Source organism: Rhamphochromis longiceps, linkage group LG15 (genome assembly GCF_057381845.1).
Source record: "Rhamphochromis longiceps isolate RC_006_pf linkage group LG15, R_longiceps_female_GT1.1, whole genome shotgun sequence".
In the NCBI taxonomy this organism is placed as follows: domain Eukaryota; kingdom Metazoa; phylum Chordata; class Actinopteri; order Cichliformes; family Cichlidae; genus Rhamphochromis; species Rhamphochromis longiceps.
In genome coordinates, this window is record NC_140571.1 from 24,151,795 (window position 1) to 24,175,622 (window position 23,828).

Sequence of the window (23,828 nt, forward strand, 5' to 3'; positions counted from 1 at the left end):
CCCACTTTATCTGTTGACTTCATAGTACCTCTCTCCTTCCATTAGACTCTTTTACCAGTCTTATTTTCTTGGTGAAAGCAGTCCGCCAATCAATGCAGATAATAGGGCTGTCCACTGTGCACGCACAATCACACAGGAAGGAGAATCGATAACGATAGTCGTGCTTATAAAGAGCATTTTAATTATAGATGAACCTGTCGCTGAAATCATAAAAAAGACGGTCATCAGATCCATCTGCATTGATCCTGACATTCACACACATGTTGAAGTCTAAAGACATGCCAACAGAGAGTGGAGGGGGAGTACTGTGGTAGCTAATCCGTGACCTGGTGGACTGTAAGCACACAAAAAACTACACAAGCCAACACAACATTTTCTTTGCTGAAGTTTTTCCTCTAGTATCAGAAAAATAAAATATATCTCTATTTGTCTTTTCATTAACTATTTTATATACATATTCTAAAGAAAGCATAGCATAACAGTGACCTTGATGTTTTGGTACAGCACAGTAGCCTCTGTACTCAGTATTATTTAAAGCATGTTCTTTACTCTGTTGTTCTCCCTCAGGCTTTGATTGGAGTCTCCATTTTAAGTGGGAGCAGTTGTCGCCTGAACAGAGAGCCCGCCGGACTGACCCGACCCAGCCAATCAAGTAATGCACGCATACACAAAAACTCAAACATTAAAATGTATAACTGTGGGTGTATAGATTCTGAACCCAGGGCTCATTAAGTAAGTGCAGACAAGTGGAAACAGAGAAGGCAGAGAAGAGGAGGTTAAAGAGTAGGAACAAAGGACAAGAGGGGGAGTGAGGAGACAAAAGGAAAGAGATGCACTGAAGTCTGATGAAAGGATGAAAAGGAAAAAGTGTAATAGCACGGGTTTAGTTGTCTTCTTAGGATGAATTCTGAACAATTAAGTTCATTAAAAACTTGAAGAGTAAATGTTTTAAATTTTCACCAAATCCAGAAGATGCTGACGGTGAAATAAATAGATAACATTTTCATATGTATCGTTTTACAGACTTGAGTGCAGGGTTTTACTTGTTGCTAAATAAAGTGTGTGTGTATTTTTATGTGTGTGTGCGATTGATCCATACAGCATAATTATTATTAGGGACTCTGCAGGAGAAAAAATATTTGACTCAACATTTTTAGCAGTATTTAACTCCACCAATAACATATTTCTGTCTACAAGCAGAGGTTAAAGTGGGCCAGAATGATCTGGAATAACATTCTAGCAGCTTTCATTAATAACCAATTAAGATAAAAGCAGATAAAGTAAAAAATAATCTGCTTTGCTTATCCCCAATGTTGGAAAGGACAACAACCTATAACAAAGAGCTTCAATAAAGCAGAACAACTCAGTATCTTAAAATATAACATGACCATAAGACAAAACAAGGAGGGCTGGATTTGGATAGATCCAGCCCTCCTTACTCATCTATAATTATAACCATACACTGGACCACATTTACAGGCTGCACAACGAAATCAAGCTACTTTGAATCATATTATGAATCTCTGTGCCAAATTAGAAACATACACGTGGATGGAGGATTGTAGCCACAGTTATAAAAGTGCAAAATTATTTTTCTTTATGTGAGGTAAAGTAGTGCAAATGGTAAGAAAGGTGATAAGTAGACAGCATCAGCAGACTGGTCAAATTTCTTTTTAGTGTATTTTTTTTTCTGGCATCTCCATTCTGCCATCTTAAAACGACCTCTGTTGTCAAAATCTCACTTTTATATTTTACAGAACTTTACACACACCTGAACCTCATTAGTCTCTACTGTTTAAAAAAAAAGGCTAAACCAAACAACGAAATCTAAACAAAGAAACAGGAATAAGATTATTCATCTAATTTACAAACTCATTTACACAAATAAATGGTTTGAAAAGAAAACAACTTCACTATGCAAAAAGGAAAAACCATTTGGTTGTACCCAATAATAATGGATTTGATTTATATAGCGCTTTTCAAGGCACCCAAAGCGCTTTACAATGCCACTATTCATTCACTCTCACATTCACACACTGGAGAATGCAAGCTACAGTTGTAGCCACAGCTGCCCTGGGGCAGACTGACAGAAGCGAGGCTGCCATATCGCGCCATCGGCCCCTCTGGCCAACACCAGTAGGCAAGTAGGGTAAAGTGTCTTGCCCAGGGACACAATGATCAGGACAGAGAGCTCAGGGATCGAACCGGCGACCTTCCGGTTATAGATACGCTTCCCAACCCCCTGAGCCACAGTCGCCCAGTGATGCAATCAATGACATCATGATATAAACCCCATATAAACAGGAAGTGCTGGGCCGGCCCCTCCCCCACACCTGTTTTGGATGTAAGATCTGAACAAAGGGACAAACTATTGTGTAATTTACCAGAAATTGACCTTTCAACAGAAGAAAATTCAAATGATCTTATGTTTCAGTAGTATTTGCTTTAAAAACATACGCATGGATGTAAACTGTAACATAAAGCTACCACAAACAAACCCGGGATAGTATGTAGAGCAAAGTTACAACAGCAATGTCTAAACTATAGCATTATGGCCAACTGTAAAATAACATGGGATAAATTATAAATATGTTTAAGGGACAAGTGGTAAATAAATTCAATCTTTTCTCAAGGTGTTAGAGCAGGTTAGCACAGTACATGGCAGTTCAGAATATCCTCAACACATTTCTGTTGGTTTTCCAGTGGGATCACACTTAAAGTAAGCTGTGCGAGGTGATGAATGACCTCTTTTTGCTTCCAAAGAGACACGAGTGTAACTCCCCAAAGTCGTACCGTGCCCTCCTCAGTCATGCTGCCAGGATTGCTGCAGATACACGAGCTACTATTAACTGAATAATTAAAATGAGCATGGTTGGTACTGCAAAAGGTTATTGGTGATGTGGGTGGTTGATTTTTTCATTACCAAGCTGCATCAATTCATTTTACTTATAGTTGTAAAAGTACACCGAGCAGGCACAATGACCGTAACACCAACGCTATCAGTAAGGTAAAAGTTATGCAAAGGAAATCAGGACAATTCGATTTTAGAAAGCACCCACTGCATAAAACAATAAATAAGATAATATAATGCCATGTAAAAAGGCAGAGTATAATACAACAAGGAGCAAAAATCTAAAGAAAATGAATACAGGTGTTGTGGTGTGAGGTAAAAGTATTTCTGTCATTTGGCAGTGGAGCTGAAAGCTGAAAATGTTATTACAGAAAGCTCTGCCTTTCCAGTAAGTGGTTCAGTGGGTGGCCTGGATTAATGGCAGTTCTTTCAGTGGCCTCCTCTCTACCACAGCCACCAGTTATTTGGATGCTGCGTCTGCAGGTTTGATACATTTAAAGATGTCTCATGCTACATCTGTGTTATTGGCAAATTGATACGTGTTACCAGCTTAGTTAATTTTTCATCTGACGCATCCCGGTGTCCCTTCCCACTGATGCAATTGAGATACTCAACAAATCAGAAAGTAGTGTCACCCTATGATCCTGTCTGTGCTCATTTGATCACAGACTTGTCGTCCTCTTGTCATCCCTGTCATGTGTTCATGCTTGCTGATGTCAACAAAGTTAATCTGGGAAAACGTCCGCACCTACAGAGTGGCTGGTAATTTCAAACAGCTCAACAAATACCACCAAGCATACATACAAACAAAAAAGTTGATATTTTATATAAAAGTTGTGATGTTCTGATTAAATTTATATTATTTTTTTAAAACGATGATACTGTACTTTTGCCAAAGGTTATACTAGACAGTAGGTGCAGATTATGGAACTGTGGAGTTTGCAGTAGTGTGATTTATAGTAATTGATGATGCAGGTGCAGAACAGCCTGTAGCATCCATTGGCACTGTTAGGTCAAAGGTACCAGACTTTAAATTAAACGTAAGCTGATGGTGGTTTTTAATATTGCTCACCAAATGTAACTTTTTTAGAAAACAGTCCGGGTGGAATCAAACCCAAACCCCTGCAGTCTTTCACCATATAGCTCACCTCACTTATTCTTAGCAAAGTAATATTTCTCTGCTACACCAAATTGTACCACCTTCAAATTCCCTTTTTAACCCATTTCTATAATATTTTTGTTGGAATTGCTTTTTGGTCCAATTATTTATACTTTTTATTTTATCTTATAATAAACTTGCCACACTCATGTGCTTGTTACTCATTTCAAACCAGATTTCTTATTATTTTCTTATTATTGATACTTTTAAAGCTAAACTGTGAAGGTTTTCTTCACTTTTGTGTTTTTTTGTGCATAAACGTTCAGAAACATATAGACAGAGAGCAGTCAAAGAAATGGTGGAAAACTGAGGCGCATAAAACTAAAACAGCATCAAAATTTACACCCAATATTTCCTTTTATTAAGTCCACATTGGCAAATAGAAATGCAGCTATGCCTTCCAGAAACGCATTCCTCAGTGTGCAATAGTTTTTCATGTGTTTACATTTGCCTTTGGGAAGTTATTAAAAACAAAAATCTACTGATTTTGCCTTTCAGGCCCATTTTTCTGCTTTTATTAAAAAAACCTGAACCCATTGTCATCCTTCTCTTTGTGGAATTTTTGTATTTGTTATGTATGTTCTATTCAAATATAGAGTAATGATATATGTATAATATGAAGTATATATAATGAATATCTTGTTTTTGTACAATGAGCTTAAACTTTTGTCTTTACAGTCTAAATTTCTCTATAGGTTGTTTATTATGAATGCATGTAAGTTTATCAGACCTCATTAGCCCCCGAGAGGGACAATGGACCCCCTAATTATCCTCTACCTAATCAAATGAGCCAAGGTGTGAAAACGGGTGTAGGTCACAATCAGCCAAGGTTTCGATGAGCTAATTGTGAAACCTAGGCCCACCCTATCATGTGACTTCTTGAGGTCAGACGGCCCAGGATGTGAGTGGGCATTAAGGCGTCTGGGAAGGGATCTCAAAACTGGATTGTAGATGGCAGACAGTTGGTGTCATAAACTACCGCCTCTGTTCAAAGATGGTCACTCACAGTGGACATAGATGGCCTCTTTTACTCCTCTTTCAAACCATCTGTCCTCTCTGTCCAAAATGTGAACATTGGCATCCTCGAATGGAGTGACCTTTGTCCTTTAGATGCACATGGACCACCGAGTCTTGTCCCGTGGAGGTGGCTCTTCTATGTTGTACCATGCGTTTATGAAGTGGCTGTTTGGTCTCTCCAATGTAGAGGTCTGGGCATTCCTCGCTGCACTGTACAGCATACACTACATTGTTAAGAGGTTCTTAAAAGGTTCCTTTTTCATAAAGCTTAAACTTACTGTTGGATCAGGTGACCCTGAACCATCCTTCATCATGATGCTTCCAGTAACTATTATCTACCGTCAACCTCCAACCACACATAGTAGGTGGCTGCTTTTCTCTGGGCTTGGTTCTTCTGGGGGTGCCTTCCTGTAAAAAGGGAGTTCTTTCTCCCCATTTTCAAGTGCTTGTTAATCGGTATCACCCATCAGATCATTGGGTTTCTTTCTTTAATATTGCAGGATCATTACGTTAGTATAAAAAGTGCATCGAGATGTGTTGTTGTGAACCAGTACTAGAAAAAAACTGCTGAATTCATAAAATTCCAAATAGACCACAGTAAATGCAGCTGACTAACTAATGTTGGTTACCTTATGTGCTATACTGCATGTAGACTAATTTTTAATAAAAAGCCCCAATACATAATTAATTTAAAATGGCAGTAATGGCCCACAATCACAGACTGTCAGAGTAGTGCTTAAAAAAAGCTTCTATGTCTACATAATGTAATTTTCTGTGGGGTGCTGTGATTAATGGCAGTGCTGATGTGCCCCACCACTGATGGAATAAAAAAAAAAAATGCAGTTCAGAAATCAGTAAGAAATTAATCATCCTGCTCTGACCTATTATTACTGCAGTGACCTCAGCAGGGTTGTGGCAGGCTGACCTCATCAGAAAAATAACAATAGTGGTCAATTTTGATTGGGTTAAAATAACTGCTGTTTACAGAGGCAGCCTTCTAAGGTCATGTAAGTAAAACCTCCAACCTTTCTCAGACAGGTGTTGACTGAGGCCATATATGTATATATTATGAAAGAGAAGTTTGACTTCTAACCTTTAATTACACTGTTATTTTTATCCAAATCATTTTCTTTTTCCTAAACACTGCCAAGTAGTTTAGTTGCCAAACCCAAGTGAACAATTAGTCAAAATTGTTATTTTCTAAACCTAACAACTAAAACTGTGTGGAAAAAAATATAAATAATTGAAACAATATTGTGTACTTACTAAACAAACTTATATAAAATGAACTTTTCTTTTCTTTTTGGTCTTTTAGTTAAGTTTCTGTGGTTTTGAGTGATGCTGAGTTTTTTTGTGATATGATGCTTAAGTTTTGATTTGAATCTATTTGTTATTCTAGCCTCCCTGTGTTTCCCTGTCTGTTCACCACTTTGTCTTACTATGTTTAGGTTAGTTTCCGTGTTTCCAGTGTCTTCTCTTTCTTTCCTGTGTTGCTTTAACATTTAGTGTTCTTTTGTTTTTGTTGCAATAGTTTTAGTTTCTCCATATGTGATCATCCTGAATAAACACAAAAATCGGCTTTAATGCTGTTAACTCACAAGAGTTATTCACAAGAAACAAAACAACCATGAAGGACGATGCAACAAAGCAAGACTGAGACAATACACACACACACACACACAGGATAACGAGGGCAGAGGTAACAGGTGGGAACACAACTGAGAATAATTAACTTAATGAGTCGGGGGAACCAACACACGGAACAACAGTCGCCAAAATAAAATATGGAAGAGAGCCACAGCAGAATGGGGAGACAGCACTAACTTGACACAAACAGACAAAAGGAAAAACAGAGAGCGAGAAGACTGAAGGAACATCATGAGAACACAAAGGGGAACTAACAAACCTGACGTCATCTAAAGCTGAACTAAAAGCAAGAGACACATAAACTAACTCTCAGAAGCACAAGAAATCTTTGGCTCCTTTGGTGGTTCGACACTGGCACTTAAATCTACTCAAGTTTAGTTTAAATTTAGTGAAACATTGTTGTTTAGACTAAAATCCGCCCCTTCACAACACCAACCCTGCACTGCTGAGCTTGATGCCTTGGAAATGAAAGCAGGTTGCATAAGGACACATTGGCTGTGATGAAAAACCTAATACGCTAAAAGTTTACAAAACCTCAAATCATCGATGCCTGACAAATCATTTGCTGTGGAGAGATGAACAAACAAACAAAGGGAAGCCACAAGAGCCACAGAGCAAACACACATGCACGGTTATAAATAATAAACTTTGGCACTGCTCCTTCGTCATAAGTCAGATTGGTGGCAGGAACCCAGATTTGCTGCTGTGCCAACTTATGACTGCCTGACTTCATGCATGGTTTTTATTTTTATGTTTTGGTGGAGGCAGCGGGGCAGGCAATCACATATGGTGCGTGTGTGTGTGTGTCCCTGTGTTTGTTTTTTGGAGATGGATGTAGAAAGATTGTGGAAAGGTTGTAGCTTGTTCACTGTCATGGTTTCTACCTGCAAGTCAATGCAATGCTTTTATCTGCCATGTCAACCTCGTTACCAAGAGTTACCATTTATGCATTTATAAACTATACGTATGAAGACCATGATTGGCATTATGTATTTCAAAGCCTCCAACCCTAACCTTTACAACCACATACATCATATATATGCACTGTAACCTGTAACACAGATACTCGAGGAGATGAGTTGGGGTGCTTTTCACCACTTTTTTTTTAACAGCATCAGTTTTTGGAACAAATAAACACACAGGGGCAGTTGAACATTTAGAAGTGCTTTCATTTACTCTTATCCTGGTGTTTCAACCATGCAAACATTTCCATCTAGTATTAATTTACTTCTAGAAACAAGTTTCACCACTTAGCAGCCGTCTCAGTAATAACATAAAAACTGCGTGCATAAAATCACCATCTATCCATCCATATAATATCTTTACTACAATATTTAGTGGATGTGCCAGCTGCAGTATAGTTGAAAACTTCTGCTGCACCACATTTTCCCATATTTATCCTGCATGTCCTGTTTTCTCCTCTGCATTGATTATAAACACTGTAAATGTATTTTGGTACTTACTTACTGCAACATAAAAAAAAAATAATCAAACCTTTGCTGTCAACCAGGGGTCTGAAACTTTTAGTGCTCAGTTTCATTCTCTGCTGTCTTTAATTCTGTAATTAATTTTTTATGTGTACAGGGAGTGCAGAATTATTAGGCAAATGAGTATTTTGTCCACATCATCCTCTTCATGCATGTTGTCTTACTCCAAGCTGTATAGGCTCGAAAGCCTACTACCAATTAAGCATATTAGGTGATGTGCATCTCTGTAATGAGAAGGGGTGTGGTCTAATGACATCAACACCCTATATCAGGTGTGCATAATTATTAGGCAATGTCCTTTCCTTTGGCAAAATGGGTCAAAAGAAGGACTTGACAGGCTCAGAAAAAGTCAAAAATAGTGAGATATCTTGCAGAGGGATGCAGCAGTCTCAAAATTGCAAAGCTTCTGAAGTGTGATCATCGAACAATCAAGCGTTTCATTCAAAATAGTCAACAGGGTCGCAAGAAGCGTGTGGAAAAACCAAGGCGCAAAATAACTGCCCATGAACTGAGAAAAGTCAAGCGTGCAGCTACCAAGATGCCACTTGCCACCAGTTTGGCCATATTTCAGAGCTGCAACATCACTGGAGTGCCCAAAAGCACAAGGTGTGCAATACTCAGAGACATGGCCAAGGTAAGAAAGGCTGAAAGACGACCACCACTGAACAAGACACACAAGCTGAAACGTCAAGACTGGGCCAAGAAATATCTCAAGACTGGTTTTTCTAAGGTTTTATGGACTGATGAAATGAGAGTGAGTCTTGATGGGCCAGATGGATGGGCCCGTGGCTGGATTGGTAAAGGGCAGAGAGCTCCAGTCCGACTCAGACGCCAGCAAGGTGGAGGTGGAGTACTGGTTTGGGCTGGTATCATCAAAGATGAGCTTGTGGGGCCTTTTCGGGTTGAGGATGGAGTCAAGCTCAACTCCCAGTCCTACTGCCAGTTTCTGGAAGACACCTTCTTCAAGCAGTGGTACAGGAAGAAGTCTGCATCCTTCAAGAAAAACATGATTTTCATGCAGGACAGTGCTCCATCACACGCGTCCAAGTACTCCACAGCGTGGCTGGCAAGAAAGGGTATAAAAGAAGAAAAACTAATGACATGGCCTCCTTGTTCACCTGATCTGAACCCCATTGAGAACCTGTGGTCCATCATCAAATGTGAGATTTACAAGGAGGGAAAACAGTACACCTCTCTGAACAGTGTCTGGGAGGCTGTGGTTGCTGCTGCACGCAATGTTGATGGTGAACAGATCAAAACACTGACAGAATCCATGGATGGCAGGCTTTTGAGTGTCCTTGCAAAGAAAGGTGGCTATATTGGTCGCTGATTTGTTTTTGTTTTGTTTGTGAATGTCAGAAATGTATATTTGTGAATGTGGAGATGTTATATTGGTTTCACTGGTAAAAATAAATGATTGAAATGGGTATATATTTGTTTTTTGTTAAGTTGCCTAATAATTATGCACAGTAATAGTCACCTGCACACACAGATATCCCCCTAAAATAGCTAAAACTAAAAACAACTTCCAAAAACATTCAGCTTTGATATTAATGAGTTTTTTGGGTTCATTGAGAACATGGTTGTTGTTCAATAATAAAATTATTCCTCAAAGATACAACTTGCCTAATAATTCTGCACTCCCTGTATTTCTCAGTCCTTCGTAGCTTGTCTTCATTTAGTCCACAACTGCTAACAAAAACATGCCTGTGCCTGCTTATCACCTCTAATCTAGCTTCCGTTCATTGGGCAACATTCAGAATTCATTGTAAAATGTAGTAATTTCATGGGCAGGCTCCTCCTATTATTGCATTAGTTGGCCTGTCCAATCATCTGGTCAGAGTCTTTTCACTGTACTGTGGTCTTCTTTTAAATTCAGACACAAGGCTGCAGGAACCTTTGGAACAGCCTTCCTAAGCTCCTCCGGTCAGGGGTCCGTTCTTCGTACCTCGCTTACTACATCCAAGATCAAATGACACATCCAAGATCAAATCATCGCGCTAACTTTGAGCTCGCTATTCCGGTTCTCCGAACACACCTGTTGTTGACGATTAGTATAGCTGGATGAAGTAATGTGAGATAACTGGGTGGCTTAACAGGGGCTACGCATCGATAGTAGAAACATTGATCGGCAACCCTTTGATTGGTCGGCGAAAATGTCGAAGGAGCGCGCTCTGTATTTTTTGGCAGCAGAGCAAGAACTCTTGATTGAGGGATTTCAGGAGTTTCAGAGTTTAATTAAAACGCAAGGGAACACTGCAAAGGCTGCAAAAGCAAGGAGAGAGGGCTGGCAGAAAGTTGCTGACAAATTAAACTCGTAAGTAATTTAATAATAATAATAATAATAATGGATTGGATTTATATAGCGCTTTTCAAGGCACCCAAAGCGCTTTACAATACCACTATTCATTCACTCTCACATTCATACACTGGTGGAGGCAGCTACGGTTGTAGCCACAGCTGCCCTGCGGCAGACTGACAGAAGCGAGGCTGCCATATCGCGCCATCGGCCCCTCTGGCCAACACCAGTAGGCAGTAGGGTAAATTTATTATATTACACTATATTATATTATATTATATTATATTATATTATATTATATTATATTATATTATATTATATTACATTATATCCTCTTTCACATTAGAGCCACGACAGGACCCACTAGAACATGGGAACAAGTAAAAGTGAAATATAAGAATATTCTACAGAATGGTAATATTTATCACTTATATTGCTTTTAGTCTCTTGGAAAGAGACCCTGAAATAATCTGTTTGTTTATAACAGCAACCAAGAAAAGGGCAGAGCAAACAAAGACAGGTGGTGGTCCTGCACCCCCTCGTCAACAAGTTGGTTAAGTAAATAATACCCTCACGGGAAAATCGATATCTCTCTATGAGCACACTGTCGCGCTGAGCTAAAGGATCCTGTCTATCCCGCAATATACGCTGAATTCTGAAAACTCTCCTTATCAATCTTGCACCTTCCGCAATGGGTGGCTCGCGTATACGGACAGGACATGGCTGCGACAGACTTCCCAAATCCACCTTCGCTTTTATAGCCGTGGTCTCTCATCTTGATTACACGAAGTAATTTACAATTACTACTCTAAAATATGAATTACATCTGAAATAATCAAATACATGAAATAGAATGATTAATAGTACATTTCCCTTTTTTTAGGAAATGACCTGTATGTATCTGTATGAAATCAATAAAAGGATCAAATACTGCATTAACTTTAGTTACATTGATAATATTTATTTATGGTAAAACAGTGGTAAAATATCGCTGTTGCTTTCGTATAAGTGAAGCGGACATACCTGAGTGGCCGCGATTTAATCCTGTTTACATAAAGTAAGCCTGCTCCCGAGCAGGTTTACGCTTACGGATCTGTTGCTATGACAGCAAGTCCCGGATGAGCTTTGGAGAACCGAATGATCCAAGATCACGCAAAATCGTCAACAATCAAATCCAGCTAACTTACTTAGCGCGGTACGAAGAACGGACCCCAGGTCAATCTGTGCTTTGGTTAAATTACTGCTGAAAACACATTTTTGTATGTATGCACACTTTTCTAATGTGTGTTTTCTCCAAACTGAAAAGCACTTTGTATCTGTATCAGAAACTGCAATACAAATAATAATGTTATTATTATTATTGTTACTCATTTCAGTGAAACTGCTCCATAATGCAGTGATTTAAACATTTGTCTAACAAGAAAAAGATCCTGTAAAAGCTCGAAGTGTGCAGACAGACTCGCTGTGGTCACCTTTTGTGAATAAGGGAGAAGCTGAAAGTAGCTTTATTTAAGTGACACTGCGGTAACGTCATCTGAAAAAGGAACGCGGTGGGCGGTCGATTGTGATGAGGTCTGCATTCCCGTAACTTTTGAGCTTAATTTCTTAAATGATCATTACTGAGATTTCTGCTGTTCCAGTCCTATGTCACATCATCGCTGCTGCACTGTGTGGTGTTGTCCGATCGGCCTCGACACTCTAGAGAAAAAATAGCCCTCGAGCATCAGTCCTCATAAAGATAGGGACACATACACATAAATGTCCACAAATAAACGCAGTCTTGTTTGTCTCATCCTATTCATTGCATTTGCCAAGTTATTTTATGCCATTTAACATCCTCACTTTCTGCAGTCAAAGTCTTATACGCACACACACACACACACACTGCTACATTCCTTTAAACACACAAGGACAAATTGAGCTTGAAAAGAGTTTATGTTCTGCCACCCACATACGGACACACACACTCGGGGTGCTATTTGCAGGCGATGACAGCGGGATAATTGTTGATAAACAGAGGGTATTTGATGGCGCGTGCTGGCCTTCAGCTATTCAGTCGTCTCATTGTCCTGCATGTGTCTGTGTGATTGTGTGTGTGTGTGTGTGTTTGCGTTATGGCAAACAGAAAGGAAACGGCAAAACTCAAAGAGAAACTACACAGGAGCTCCTCGTGTTTGGATTAGATCTGATGAGATTCTGGAGAAATGTGAGGACAAATGTAAGCAGCACAAGCACGTGTGAGGGCTGAAGCTTTTACTTTTCTTACACATGTTTATGTGTAGCTAAAAAGTTAGGGTAGTGAAGGTAGTGAAGATTTATGCTTTTGAAACTCCCTTTTCATAAATGTTTTTTTTTAATCTGTTTTGTCATCTCTGGATGTTTTCGGGTCAGTAGTGAGACATAAATCTAGTAGACATGCTTAGGACTTAATTACAAATTACAAGGAAATGTTTTTCTCATCTTGTGACTCCCTTATTTTCCCCCTTTTGTTGTTTCTCTCACAGGACCCCCATCATTGCAGGCGGACTGTTTGTGATTGACAGGTCCTGGTTCAATCACCTTGGAAAATACGACACTGCCATGGACATTTGGGGTGGTGAGAACTTTGGTGAGTCATCGTACTTGGAAGAAAGGTGCTGTGAAGTTTAGAGGGAACTCGTAAAACATTGGAAACTAATATTAACGGTTTAAGCAGTAATATTAATGATGTTTTCTGTTGAGTAATTACATTTTTGCCACTTCTACATTTTTAAAATCATTTTATTTTTGTTGTTACAGACCACCCATCTCAAATGGACTAAACCAGTGAAACCATTATATCCTAACATTAGCAAAAAGTCAACCATCCATTTATGAAACACAAAATAAATAGCTCAAGCTGCATTTTCATCAGTATCTTTTGGTTTATTTACATTCAGTCAGTCCACTCTCACTGCAAAGAAACTGGAATGTATCTTTGGACCAAAGGAGGCCCACATTTTCAGTTTCCTATGAGCTGCATTAGGCTTTAACTGCCAGTGTTGCTTCGGGGTGAGTCTGGCCACAGTGACACAGTCACAACTCCACATCTGGAGCTCAGCTCAGATTAGCCCACAGACTATTTTCCTGTGCCATGACTGGGCATAAGAGTCCAAAGTAAATCAGATTAGGTCCAAATGTGTCTTCTGTCAGGCTGTGGATGGTGTCTTTGTCAGTACGAGGGCCATAAAACTGATTCAGACATAAGTGCAATTAAATTAGCTCGAGTTCGAACCATGACTGATGATTGTCATGCATTTTTAATGATTTAGTGCAAGTTGTACTTACAATGTGCATCAAAACAGCAGGATAACCTGAGTCATTTGTATGGGATCAGGTCCACTCTAACCTGGCTGATCGTAGCCAGGTTAGCCAAAAACGTTTAATTTACTGAATGCCAATGTGCAGACTTAAAAATGCATTTGTCCTAGCTGCCACTGGTCTTTTGAACAGTGTTTTTTATGTTTTATATGATTTGTTATTTATTGCATTTTGCTTTATGGTTGTGTGATTGATCCTTTATCCCAAAACATTTAAAAGTCCAAATATAAGGTGTTCTTCCCTGCAGATTTCACATTATGCAAAAACACATCAAGTAACGCAGATTGGTCCTTTTATCAGAGGAGTTATTACCAAATGTAAGGAGTTAACAAATTCTACAGATTCTTCTTCTCTCTTCCCTTATCGTCTCTTCTCTTCTGTGGCAAATTAAGGTATTCTGTGTTAAATTAAATAACGACTGCATTCATTATTATTTCTCAAGGTACAAAATATAAGCAGGAAAAAATATTAGTCAAGCACTCAATCTTATTTGCTAATGTTTGCAACATGCAGCTTACTGCCAGTTGCGCTGATTTTTAACACTGGAAAAAAGCATGTAGGATTTTTTTACGTTTATTGAAATGAACTGACTTCTCCTGTGTAACTACAAAATAAGTCGCCAAACTGACCATCTAAAAACATCATAACATCACAGAGAAACCTGCTGGATGTCTGCAAACTTGAACATCGTCACAAAATTTGTAGGATTATTACCTTAAGGGAAAAAATCATGGTTTTAGTTAAATATTTAAAACGTTAGCTTTCACTTGAAGGAGGAAATGGGCTAGTTTGCTTTTTTCATTTTATACCAAACGCTGCTATTATTTCCTAATCATAATCAATCTTAAATAACAGTGCGAGGGGCCCGGCCCTGGAGCGGGGTGCCGCCGGTGCGTCGAACCACCTGGGGGGGCTCTTCAACTGGTGGGGGAGATGGTCACATCTTGCAGGAGCTTTCCTCTCTTCAGGAACTCTCTCTGCAGGAGGGGGAGATACAGGAGAGGTGGAGGAAGATCTCAGCCTGGGCGTTTACTGTCTTATGTAGTCTGGAAGATGAGTGGATGATGGGGTGGGTGCAGTTTTCTCTGTGGTGGGGTTGGGTGGACTGTCCCGGGCTCTGTGGGGCCGGGAGGCGCTGCTGCACTGGGCCCCGGTCTGGATGGGCCTGGGCCCCCTTTCCCTGGCGGGTCGCGGAGTGTGGGAGTGCCTACTGGGGTCAGCGGGGGAGCTGGCCCCAGGGAGGGGTTACCTGCCCCTCCCTTCCTTCCCTCCCCATCTCCAGCTGCCTCTCTCTTCCCGCTCCACCACAACCACCCACACATGCAGGGCCTTGGAGTAGGGGTATGTCACCAGGGTGCAGAGGAGGCTACCCCCCCCCCCCTCTGTCCCCTTCTGGCTGCCTCTGCCTCAATTTTATCCCACAACTTAGACATTCACATTATTCACACTCTCATTACACATACATATAGGATCTTGGGGGTGGGCACAATCACGGAGTCCAAATTACCATCAGGGTGTACACCTCACCCCTGGCGTCGTTGCCCACCTCTCAATTTTAAATACACTTAGACATTGAGGGCTATCAGGAGGGACTATGCGCTTACCTGCTGCTCTCTGGCAGGTAGCTCCATGCCCTCCTGGGTTTTAATTGCACCTTAGAACACACATGCATCAACACTACAATGAGCGGGTGGAGGGAGGTTTGGAGTCTTCTCCCACCCCCATTCTCTGCGGCCTGCTGGAGCGGGAGGGCTAGGTGGAGTTGGCCGTCCGACTGCGGTCTGGAGTGTGGGGCCTCCCTGCTGCTACGGAGTCGGGGTGGTCTGCCTCTCCCCACCGCAGGGAAAAGGGTAACACCACCTGGGTCTAGGTGCAGTTCCCCCCTGCAGGAGCAAGGGTACCTAGACCCGGTTTGTAGAGTACGCTTGGGGAGTGTGATCGTGTGTACAGCGTCTCTTTATGTCTGTCTCCACGTTGGTTGAGTGTGGAGTAAGTGCATATGAGAGCATGAGGGGGGGAATGGATGTTTGTGTCTGTGTGTGCCTGTATGTCTGTGTCTATATGTCAGGTTGGGTATCAGACGCCACCTCTCTGGGGACACCTCAGGCCCTCCAAGGTTTGGAGGCCTATCTCCACCTACCACCACTTCCCCTGCCGGTGGCGGACTCCCTCAGGTGTCGGTGCATTGGTGGTTCTTTGTGTCTGGGGGTGGGCGTCCAGGTACACACCGGCTCACTCCTTGGCGGCCGCTTATCGGGGCCTGGAGCCTGGGGCTCGCTCGGGCCCCTTCGGGGGTGGGGTGCCCCCGGCCTCTCGGCCTGGGGCTCGGTCACTCAGGCACAGCTGGCGGCCGGCGGAGCTCACGGGCGCGTCACTGCAACTCCCCCTGGCTTCTGCTCCGCGGCTGCTGAGTGAACCCTCATCTGGGACTCTCCTCAGCTCTTACTGGAACAGTGGCGCGGCTGCCCCTCTGTTGGTCTTCCATGGTTTCTTGTGTTCTGGGGGCCTCTGGATGTCTGGAGTTTTGATCTCCTCCATACCTGCTTCATACCCTGGAGGACGGGGCTGTGGCCCCCCCACACTCCCTAGCAGATCGTTACATGGAGAAACCTTTGGAATACAAGCGCGCTGATCCACACAGGTATGCACACGGGTGTTCACTGCTCGTAGACCCAAATTACACCTTTCTTGGCTGCTACTTCGAAGCACATCTGTCCTGCGTGCTGCACAACAACATTGAATATTTAGTATTTACTGCTGTTTACACTTAGCTAGATTAATGCGATGGTGTTGTGTTTAGTATGTTGCTTTGTTTTTTGTTTTTTTTGTCTTTTTTTGCTTGTTTTCTATTCTTCTCTCAACAGGTGATCCAGGAGATTTTTATTTTTTTTCTCCCCCCCTTTCTCACTGTCCCTCTCCCCTTCTGTTTTTCCTTTCCTTCCTCTTTCTTTCTCCCTTTCCTATCTCTCACTCATGTCTGTCCCGTCTGTAACATCTGAAAATAAAATATAATAAATAATAAAAACAAAGATCGACCAAATGGACCAATACGGCAATGCCACGATGATCCATTTGGCAAAGTAAATCCATTGGGTATCCTTGTTGGTCTTCAGACAACAATTCTGATGGCTAAAGAACCAAATGGGACAGGCGGGGAAAAAAAAAGAAAAAAAAAAAAAAGAAATGAACTGACTTCTCCTGTGTAACTACAAAATAAGTCGCCAAACTGACCATCTAAAAACATCATAACATCACAGAGAAACCTGCTGGATGTCTGCAAACTTGAACATCGTCACAAAATTTGTAGGATTATTACCTTAAGGGAAAAAATCAGGTCAGAATCAGTGAGTGGATGAATTATTAGCGGGTATGAGTTTCTCTCATGTTCAATAAATTTGGTACCTAACAAATTAAAGGTATTCATCACATTAATGCCAATTCCTATAAAAACCCAGAATTGCCATAAAGCAGTTACCGTATCACTTTGTACCATTGCACACAAAGGTCTAATTTGCCCAGAGATAAGGCACTATATCATGATCAGCTTTAATGAGCTCAGTGCTTCGGTTACAAGAAAGCCAAACCTCCTCTTCACCTGCAGTTCTACTGTTTCACATCTAAACTGTATTTTCTTCACTATAGTTTTAGCAACCCTGTCTTCTCACCACCAACATTCAGAAATGATTAATTTACCCAGAGCAAATCTGTGTGGTTGTCATGTTCACTGGCAGGATGATGCTTTAATGCAAGATTCATGTTTTTTATGGTTTTAGTTAAATATTTAAAACGTTAGCTTTCACTTGAAGGAGGAAATGGGCTAGTTTGCTTTTTTCATTTTATACCAAACGCTGCTATTATTTCCTAATCATAATCAATCTTAAATAACAGTGCGAGGTGCAGCCATAGTTAATAAGCATGCCTAAATTTAATTCCTCATTGTGCTTCCAGTGCTGCTGAAATTTTTAGATGGCTATTATATGATGGATGTCCCATTTTGATGGCTTACACCTACAGTCTGTGATTTCACCACATGAATCGAAATTGCACCAACTTCAGTGTCAAGAAGACTTGAGTTTCATGTCAGGTATCATCACTTGTGATGATAACTGTGTCTGTCTGCAGCTCTGAGACAAAACAGCAGTTTTCAGGAAAAACAGAGACTCAGTGTGCAAGTTTGAAGGTTAAGCATCAGGTCAGGGGTATTACAGTTTTTTACAGCCGCTAGGACACATTTCCCAATACTTAGGTCACTTTTGCAAAACTCTTCACACAATCCTCCTAACTGACCGTCAGCTTGGCAAAGCAGTTCATTTCACATTCAAAATGCACTACAACTACCAAAACACTTCATTCAGGTCTCAAATAAACTCATTCTTCCAGAACACTAGCAAAGGTTGACAGCCGACAAACACACTTTGTCACCCACAAAACAATGACCTGAAAAACACTAACAACATGTAGCATTACACAGTGTTTTCTTGTGTAAAACAAGGACACATCTCTGTTTATAATTTCAATATATGTTACTGGAATGAATCAGACATCATGCAGAATTCGTTAATATTTGTTTATGTATTTCTATTTTTTTGCACTAAGTAATCCCAAAATACAAGAATTTGTATACACACCATCCACTGATACACATACAATAGTAATGCTAATCTACTCGGTCTTCTCCATTTGGCCACAGGTTCTCATCCACATCACATCTTATGTCATCTAGGGCAACACACCTAGGAAAGAATCTTCTGGCATGCCAGAATTGAAGGAGTTGAACAATTGAAGGAGTAACACCTGTGCAGATGTTCATCTACAATGAGAATCAGCTGTGGCTGGTTAAACTGCATTTTTAGATTTAAAATATGTTTCAATAAAATATTGCTGTTGAATTTTGCTGTCTTTTCAAGTTTTGCATTGTGTTATTGTTTTGGCCATAAGTTTAACAGTTTTGACAACAGTATGTAAGCACATGCAAAATGTCCTGTACGTACAAAGATTTTTGGCAGTTGTTGTGTCTGAGTGAGAAGATAATTCATGAAATTTGAGAGATGTAGTCATTGAATGCATTTTGTGCCAAAACAATGATAACTGGTCCTCAGTTTAGCCCACATAGACTTCTGTTGTGCTCACTGTGTGAGGAGTTTTGCAAACGTGACCTAAGTATTGAGAAATGTGTCCTAGCGGCTGTAAAAAACTGTAACACGAGCATACTTGCCATTTTGTTTTGACTTTCACAACACACAAAGACATTGTTGCCCAGAGTCACACTGTCATGGCAGAATTATACCATCATGTCCAGTGGTGTCTGAAAGATAACATCTATTGCAAACCAGCTGAACTGTGCATGTGCTACTGTACCCTAGCACACAGCACAACCTTCACTTACCACGAGCTCGACCAGATGCTCTCTGTAACCTTGTCCTTTTCCACAGAATTAAATTCAAGTTGAAGGTTTGGCCTTTCGACACAATAGTGGGTATCCAGTGAGCATCATTGACGCATACAGAATTTGAGATAGTGATCTAAAAGTAGGAGGACAGCTGTGCCCGAAGGAGACAACTTTAAAGGCGACTGCTAAACAATACTAATTGTGTACATGATGTTCTTCCATCTCGTATAGTCAAGGATTGTTTTAATGTAATTGGACCCTGTCTATTGTCTATATTGAACCTCTGCTTGCTTTCTGGTTATGTACCTTCAGTTCTTAAACATGCTTTTATTCAACCCGTTTTAAAGAAAAATAACCTGGATCATAGTGATTTTGCCAACTATAGACCGATTTCCAAGCTTCCTTTCTTGGCTAAAATCCTTGAGAAGGTGGTTCTACTTCAACTGCAGACCTACCTGGACGAGAATAATATAAATGATAAATTCCAATCAGCCTTTAAACAACATCATAGCACTGAATCAGCGCTGCTTCGTGTTTTTAATGATCTTTTACTTATGGCTGATAATGGTCGTCCTTCTGTTTTAGTTCTATTGGATCTTTCATCTGCATTTGATATGGTTGACCATAACATCCTAGTCGCAAGATTAGAGCACTCTGTTGGCATTAAGGGCACTGCCTTGGACTGGTTCAAATCTTACCTCTCCAATCGGCTTTCTTCGGTACATCTGGCCCCATCTTCCTCTTCCCCTGTACCTGTTTGCTGTGGTGTCCCCCAGGGTTCTGTGTTAGGCCCGACCCTTTTCTCACTGTATATGCTTCCTTTAAGCGCTATCTTTGAGAAATACCACATTGCTTTTCACTATTATGCGGATGACATTCAGATTTATTTTGAGTTACATGATGATCTTGCTTTATCTTTAAATAACTTTCGTGAGTGCATGAGTGAGGTCAAGAAATGGCTGTTGGCAAATACTCTTATTCTCAATGAAAAAAAGACTGAAATCATGATTTTTGGCAGTAATGCCCTTCGCGCCAAACTTCAAGATGCCTTTGGCTTTCTTACTAGTTCTTTCTCTGATACTGTCAGGAATCTGGGTGTCTTGTTTGACAGCTCCTTTAAACTTGATAAACAGGTGTCTGCTGTTGTCAGATCTAGTTTTTATCAGCTTCGTCTCATCTCCAGGGCCAGACACTATATCCCGTATAATGACTTAGAAAAGCTCATTCATGCTTTTGTAACGTCAAGACTAGATTACTGTAACTCACTCTATTCTGGTCTCCATGTTACCCTTCTACATAGATTACAGACAGTTCAGAATGCTGCGGCACGTATTCTAACTAAAACCAAGAAGTTTGACCATATTACTCCGGTTCTTGCTGAGCTGCATTGGCTGCCTATCAAATACCGTATTCAATTTAAAATTTTGCTGCTTACGTTTAAAATTATCAATAATACTGCACCAACCTATCTTAAGGAACTTTTAAACCCTTATGTCCCTGCCAGGGCTTTAAGGTCATCCTCGCAGTTATTGTTAGTTCAGCCCAGATCTCGGTTGAAATCTAGAGGCGATCGATCGTTTGCCTTTGCTGCACCTGAGTTATGGAACAGCCTCCCGATTGGCATTCGGGAGTCTGATTCTATTTTTTCTTTTAAAGCACGCCTTAAAACTTATCTTTTTGAACTTGCCTTCTCTACCCGTTAAATGCTGACTGTTAACTGCGACCTATTGCATTAACTTTTTACTATTCCTTCATTCTTGGTGTTCTCTATCATGCGGCACTGGGTCTGCTATAATCTATGTGCTGCAGTCCATTTTATTAGTGGCTTTCTACTGTGAACATTGTCTGCTGTTCTTATTATATTTGATATTATGCTCTTAACTGTATTATTTTATTGTTTTTTGTAAAGCACTTTGGTATGCCTAAGGCTTTTAATGTGCTCTATAAATAAAGGTTGTTGTTGTTGTTGCTCAGTAATTTAAATCAGATTTGAATTCAGATTTGTAATAGTGGAGTGACAGAGGGGGGAAAGTGAGGAGATAACAGCTTGTAGTTTTAGCATACACCTAGCACTGCATCAGATGCATGACTTGAACAGTTTCCCTGGTGTTGACTGTGTGATCACAGACAGCTGAGCCGATTGCAAAGACAGAGGGATGATTAAATTAGTGAGATAACTGCCAGAAACAAAGGTGAAGTTTTCATTCAACAAAAAAAAAGTCTTTACCTTCTGACATCCATCCAGCAGCAGCATCTGGCGCTCCTGCTGCTACCTGCCTCCAGTCATCTGAACTGTGTGTGTGTGTGTGTGTGTGTGTGTGTGTGTGTGTGTGTGTGTGTGTGTGTGTGTGTGTGTGTGTGTGTGTGTGTGTCTATGGTGTTGAATTCAGTTTGGTGATTGTTATACTGCTGCCTTTTCTCTGATCACTGAAAGATGGTTTTTCATCTCCCTTTGAGAAACGTGCGCACACAAACACGCACACACAAACACACTCATTTGCTCTCTGTCATGTTTCTGTCAGTCTCACAGGCTCTGTGTCAATATTTCAGCATCTTGCTGACTTTTCTTGTTCTCCTTTGTACTCTCTCGTGTTTCATCTTTGCCTCCATCCCTCCTCTCCCTCATCAAACCAGTCCATGCTCTAATTTTCACTTCCTCTCTCTTCCATGCTCTCACTCTCCCTCTCTCCCCCCCTGTTACTGCAAAAACTTTGTGAAATTTTCAGCTTCTCTTTCTTTGGGGGAACGCTTGTTTCTTTTTTTCTCTGTGGACAGATAGAAACTCTGAGAATTAACACACACACGAGGAATGATGTGAAATGAAGTGAAGTTAGTTTTGTCTTTCATCTGTGTTGCAGTGCTCACATCAGAGAATGAGCACAGTGTAAGCAGGTCATATGAATGCATCCGCACACACATTCTAACACACATAACTCAAACAAACAAATCAGAGTCCATCAGTGTGTCATCAAATATTTAGGGAGGGTTGTCCCACTTAGCTGTGATGTGCCGAATAGAAAAGATACAAAATAGAAAAAAAGGACAACACTTCAAATAAATAAGCGTGAGAGACAGAATGGAGGTAAATTTAACCAGTTAACCTGACACACTTGATGTTTGCCTCCCAAAAGTATGTTAAAACTGGTTTCATCCCTAACACCACCTCTTACTTTAGTGAAGCTTGTTCTAGACATTTAAAATGAACCCCATGTCTGTGAAGGTTCTCAGTCATCCAGGTCATTGTAGTCAAATGAGCTTACAAAGAAAAGCGTCTGGACTTCTTTAAGTTGCTTGAAAATGGTAAATGGCCTGTATTTATATAGCGCTTTACTAGTCCCTAAGGACCCCAAAGCGCTTTACATATCCAGTCATCCACCCATTCACGCACACATTCACACACTGGTGATGGCAAGCTACATTGTAGCCACAGCCACCCTGGGGCGCACTGACAGAGGCGAGGCTGCCGGACACTGGCGCCACCGGGCCCTCTGACCACCACCAGTAGGCAACGGGTGAAGTGTCTTGCCCAAGGACACAACGACCGAGACTGTCCAAGCCGGGGCTCGAACCGGCAACCTTCCGATTACAAGGCGAACTCCCAACTCTTGAGCCACGATCGCCCCACAAAGTGGAAGTGGAAGGGGTTACATGAATAGGATGAATAGGATGAGGGATCTATGGAATCTTCGATACCCAGCATCCAGATTGACAGTCAAACCACTAGTAGCTCAGTGTTCCAACATTCAGTAGAAGGAAATATTCTCATGTCTAGAGTTTGACAAGGTACAACACTAATGCTACGGCAAGGGGGAGCCAGGATGACGGCTCATGGGGGCGATATCATCACCTCCACCCGAGATTGGGTACCAAGCCCCAAGTGCAATGGAAGGAGGATTGTTGAGTGCTTGAGGAACTGTCCTGAGAGAGGGTATCATGGCAAAGCTTGAAACCTGGATCCTCCGTAGCTGGTTACTAAGACTAAGTGAAGTACCATCTGAGGATCTGCTAGATAATGTGAACGGAGTACTATGGACAGTACCTCTGAGATTGCAAGTCCAGACTGACCAACCTGTGCCCTACCTGGATTGACTACAAGAAGGTCTATGACTCCAGTGCCCTGCACCTGGATCCTGGAATGCCTAGAAATAAACAAGATCAACAGGACCCTAAGAACCTTTATCAGGAACTCCATTGGGATGTGACGTACAACACTAGAGGCCAACTTCAAGCCCATAGCACAAGTCACCATCAAGTGCACGATCTACCAAGGAGGTAGTCTGTCCCCACTGCTGTTCTGTATAGGCCTGAACCCCCTCAGTGAGATCACTGACAAGACTGGCTATGGATACCGACTACAGAATGGAGCAATCGTTAGCCACCTCCTCGTTAACCAGGGGGAAGGAAGAAAGAACTTATGGGATCATGCTACAAGTATCTTGGAATCCCACAGGGAAATGGGAACCACTAACAGGCTGCTAGGAAAGCTAGAACCACCAAGTACTTGCAGAGAGTGAGGCAAGTCCTGAAGAGTCAGCTAAATGTTAAGAACAATATCCGGGTTATCAAAACCTACTCCCTGCCAGTGATCAGGTACCCTGCTGGGATAATAAGGTGCCCAAAGGAGGAGATAGAAGCCACAG

At 41.2% G+C, this 23,828-nt stretch overlaps 1 protein-coding gene across 2 annotated transcripts in view; it reads left to right on the forward strand.

Moving 5' to 3' along the window:
• Positions 1–23,828, forward strand: part of galnt14 (UDP-N-acetyl-alpha-D-galactosamine:polypeptide N-acetylgalactosaminyltransferase 14 (GalNAc-T14)) — a 266,824-nt gene that overhangs the window by 207,635 nt on the left and 35,361 nt on the right. For both annotated transcript variants that reach the window (XM_085383098.1, XM_085383097.1), the window contains exons 8-9: positions 568–652; positions 12,965–13,068. In XM_085383098.1, the coding sequence (XP_085239224.1) occupies positions 568–652; positions 12,965–13,068 (189 nt within the window). The remainder of the gene's footprint in view (positions 1–567; positions 653–12,964; positions 13,069–23,828) is intronic.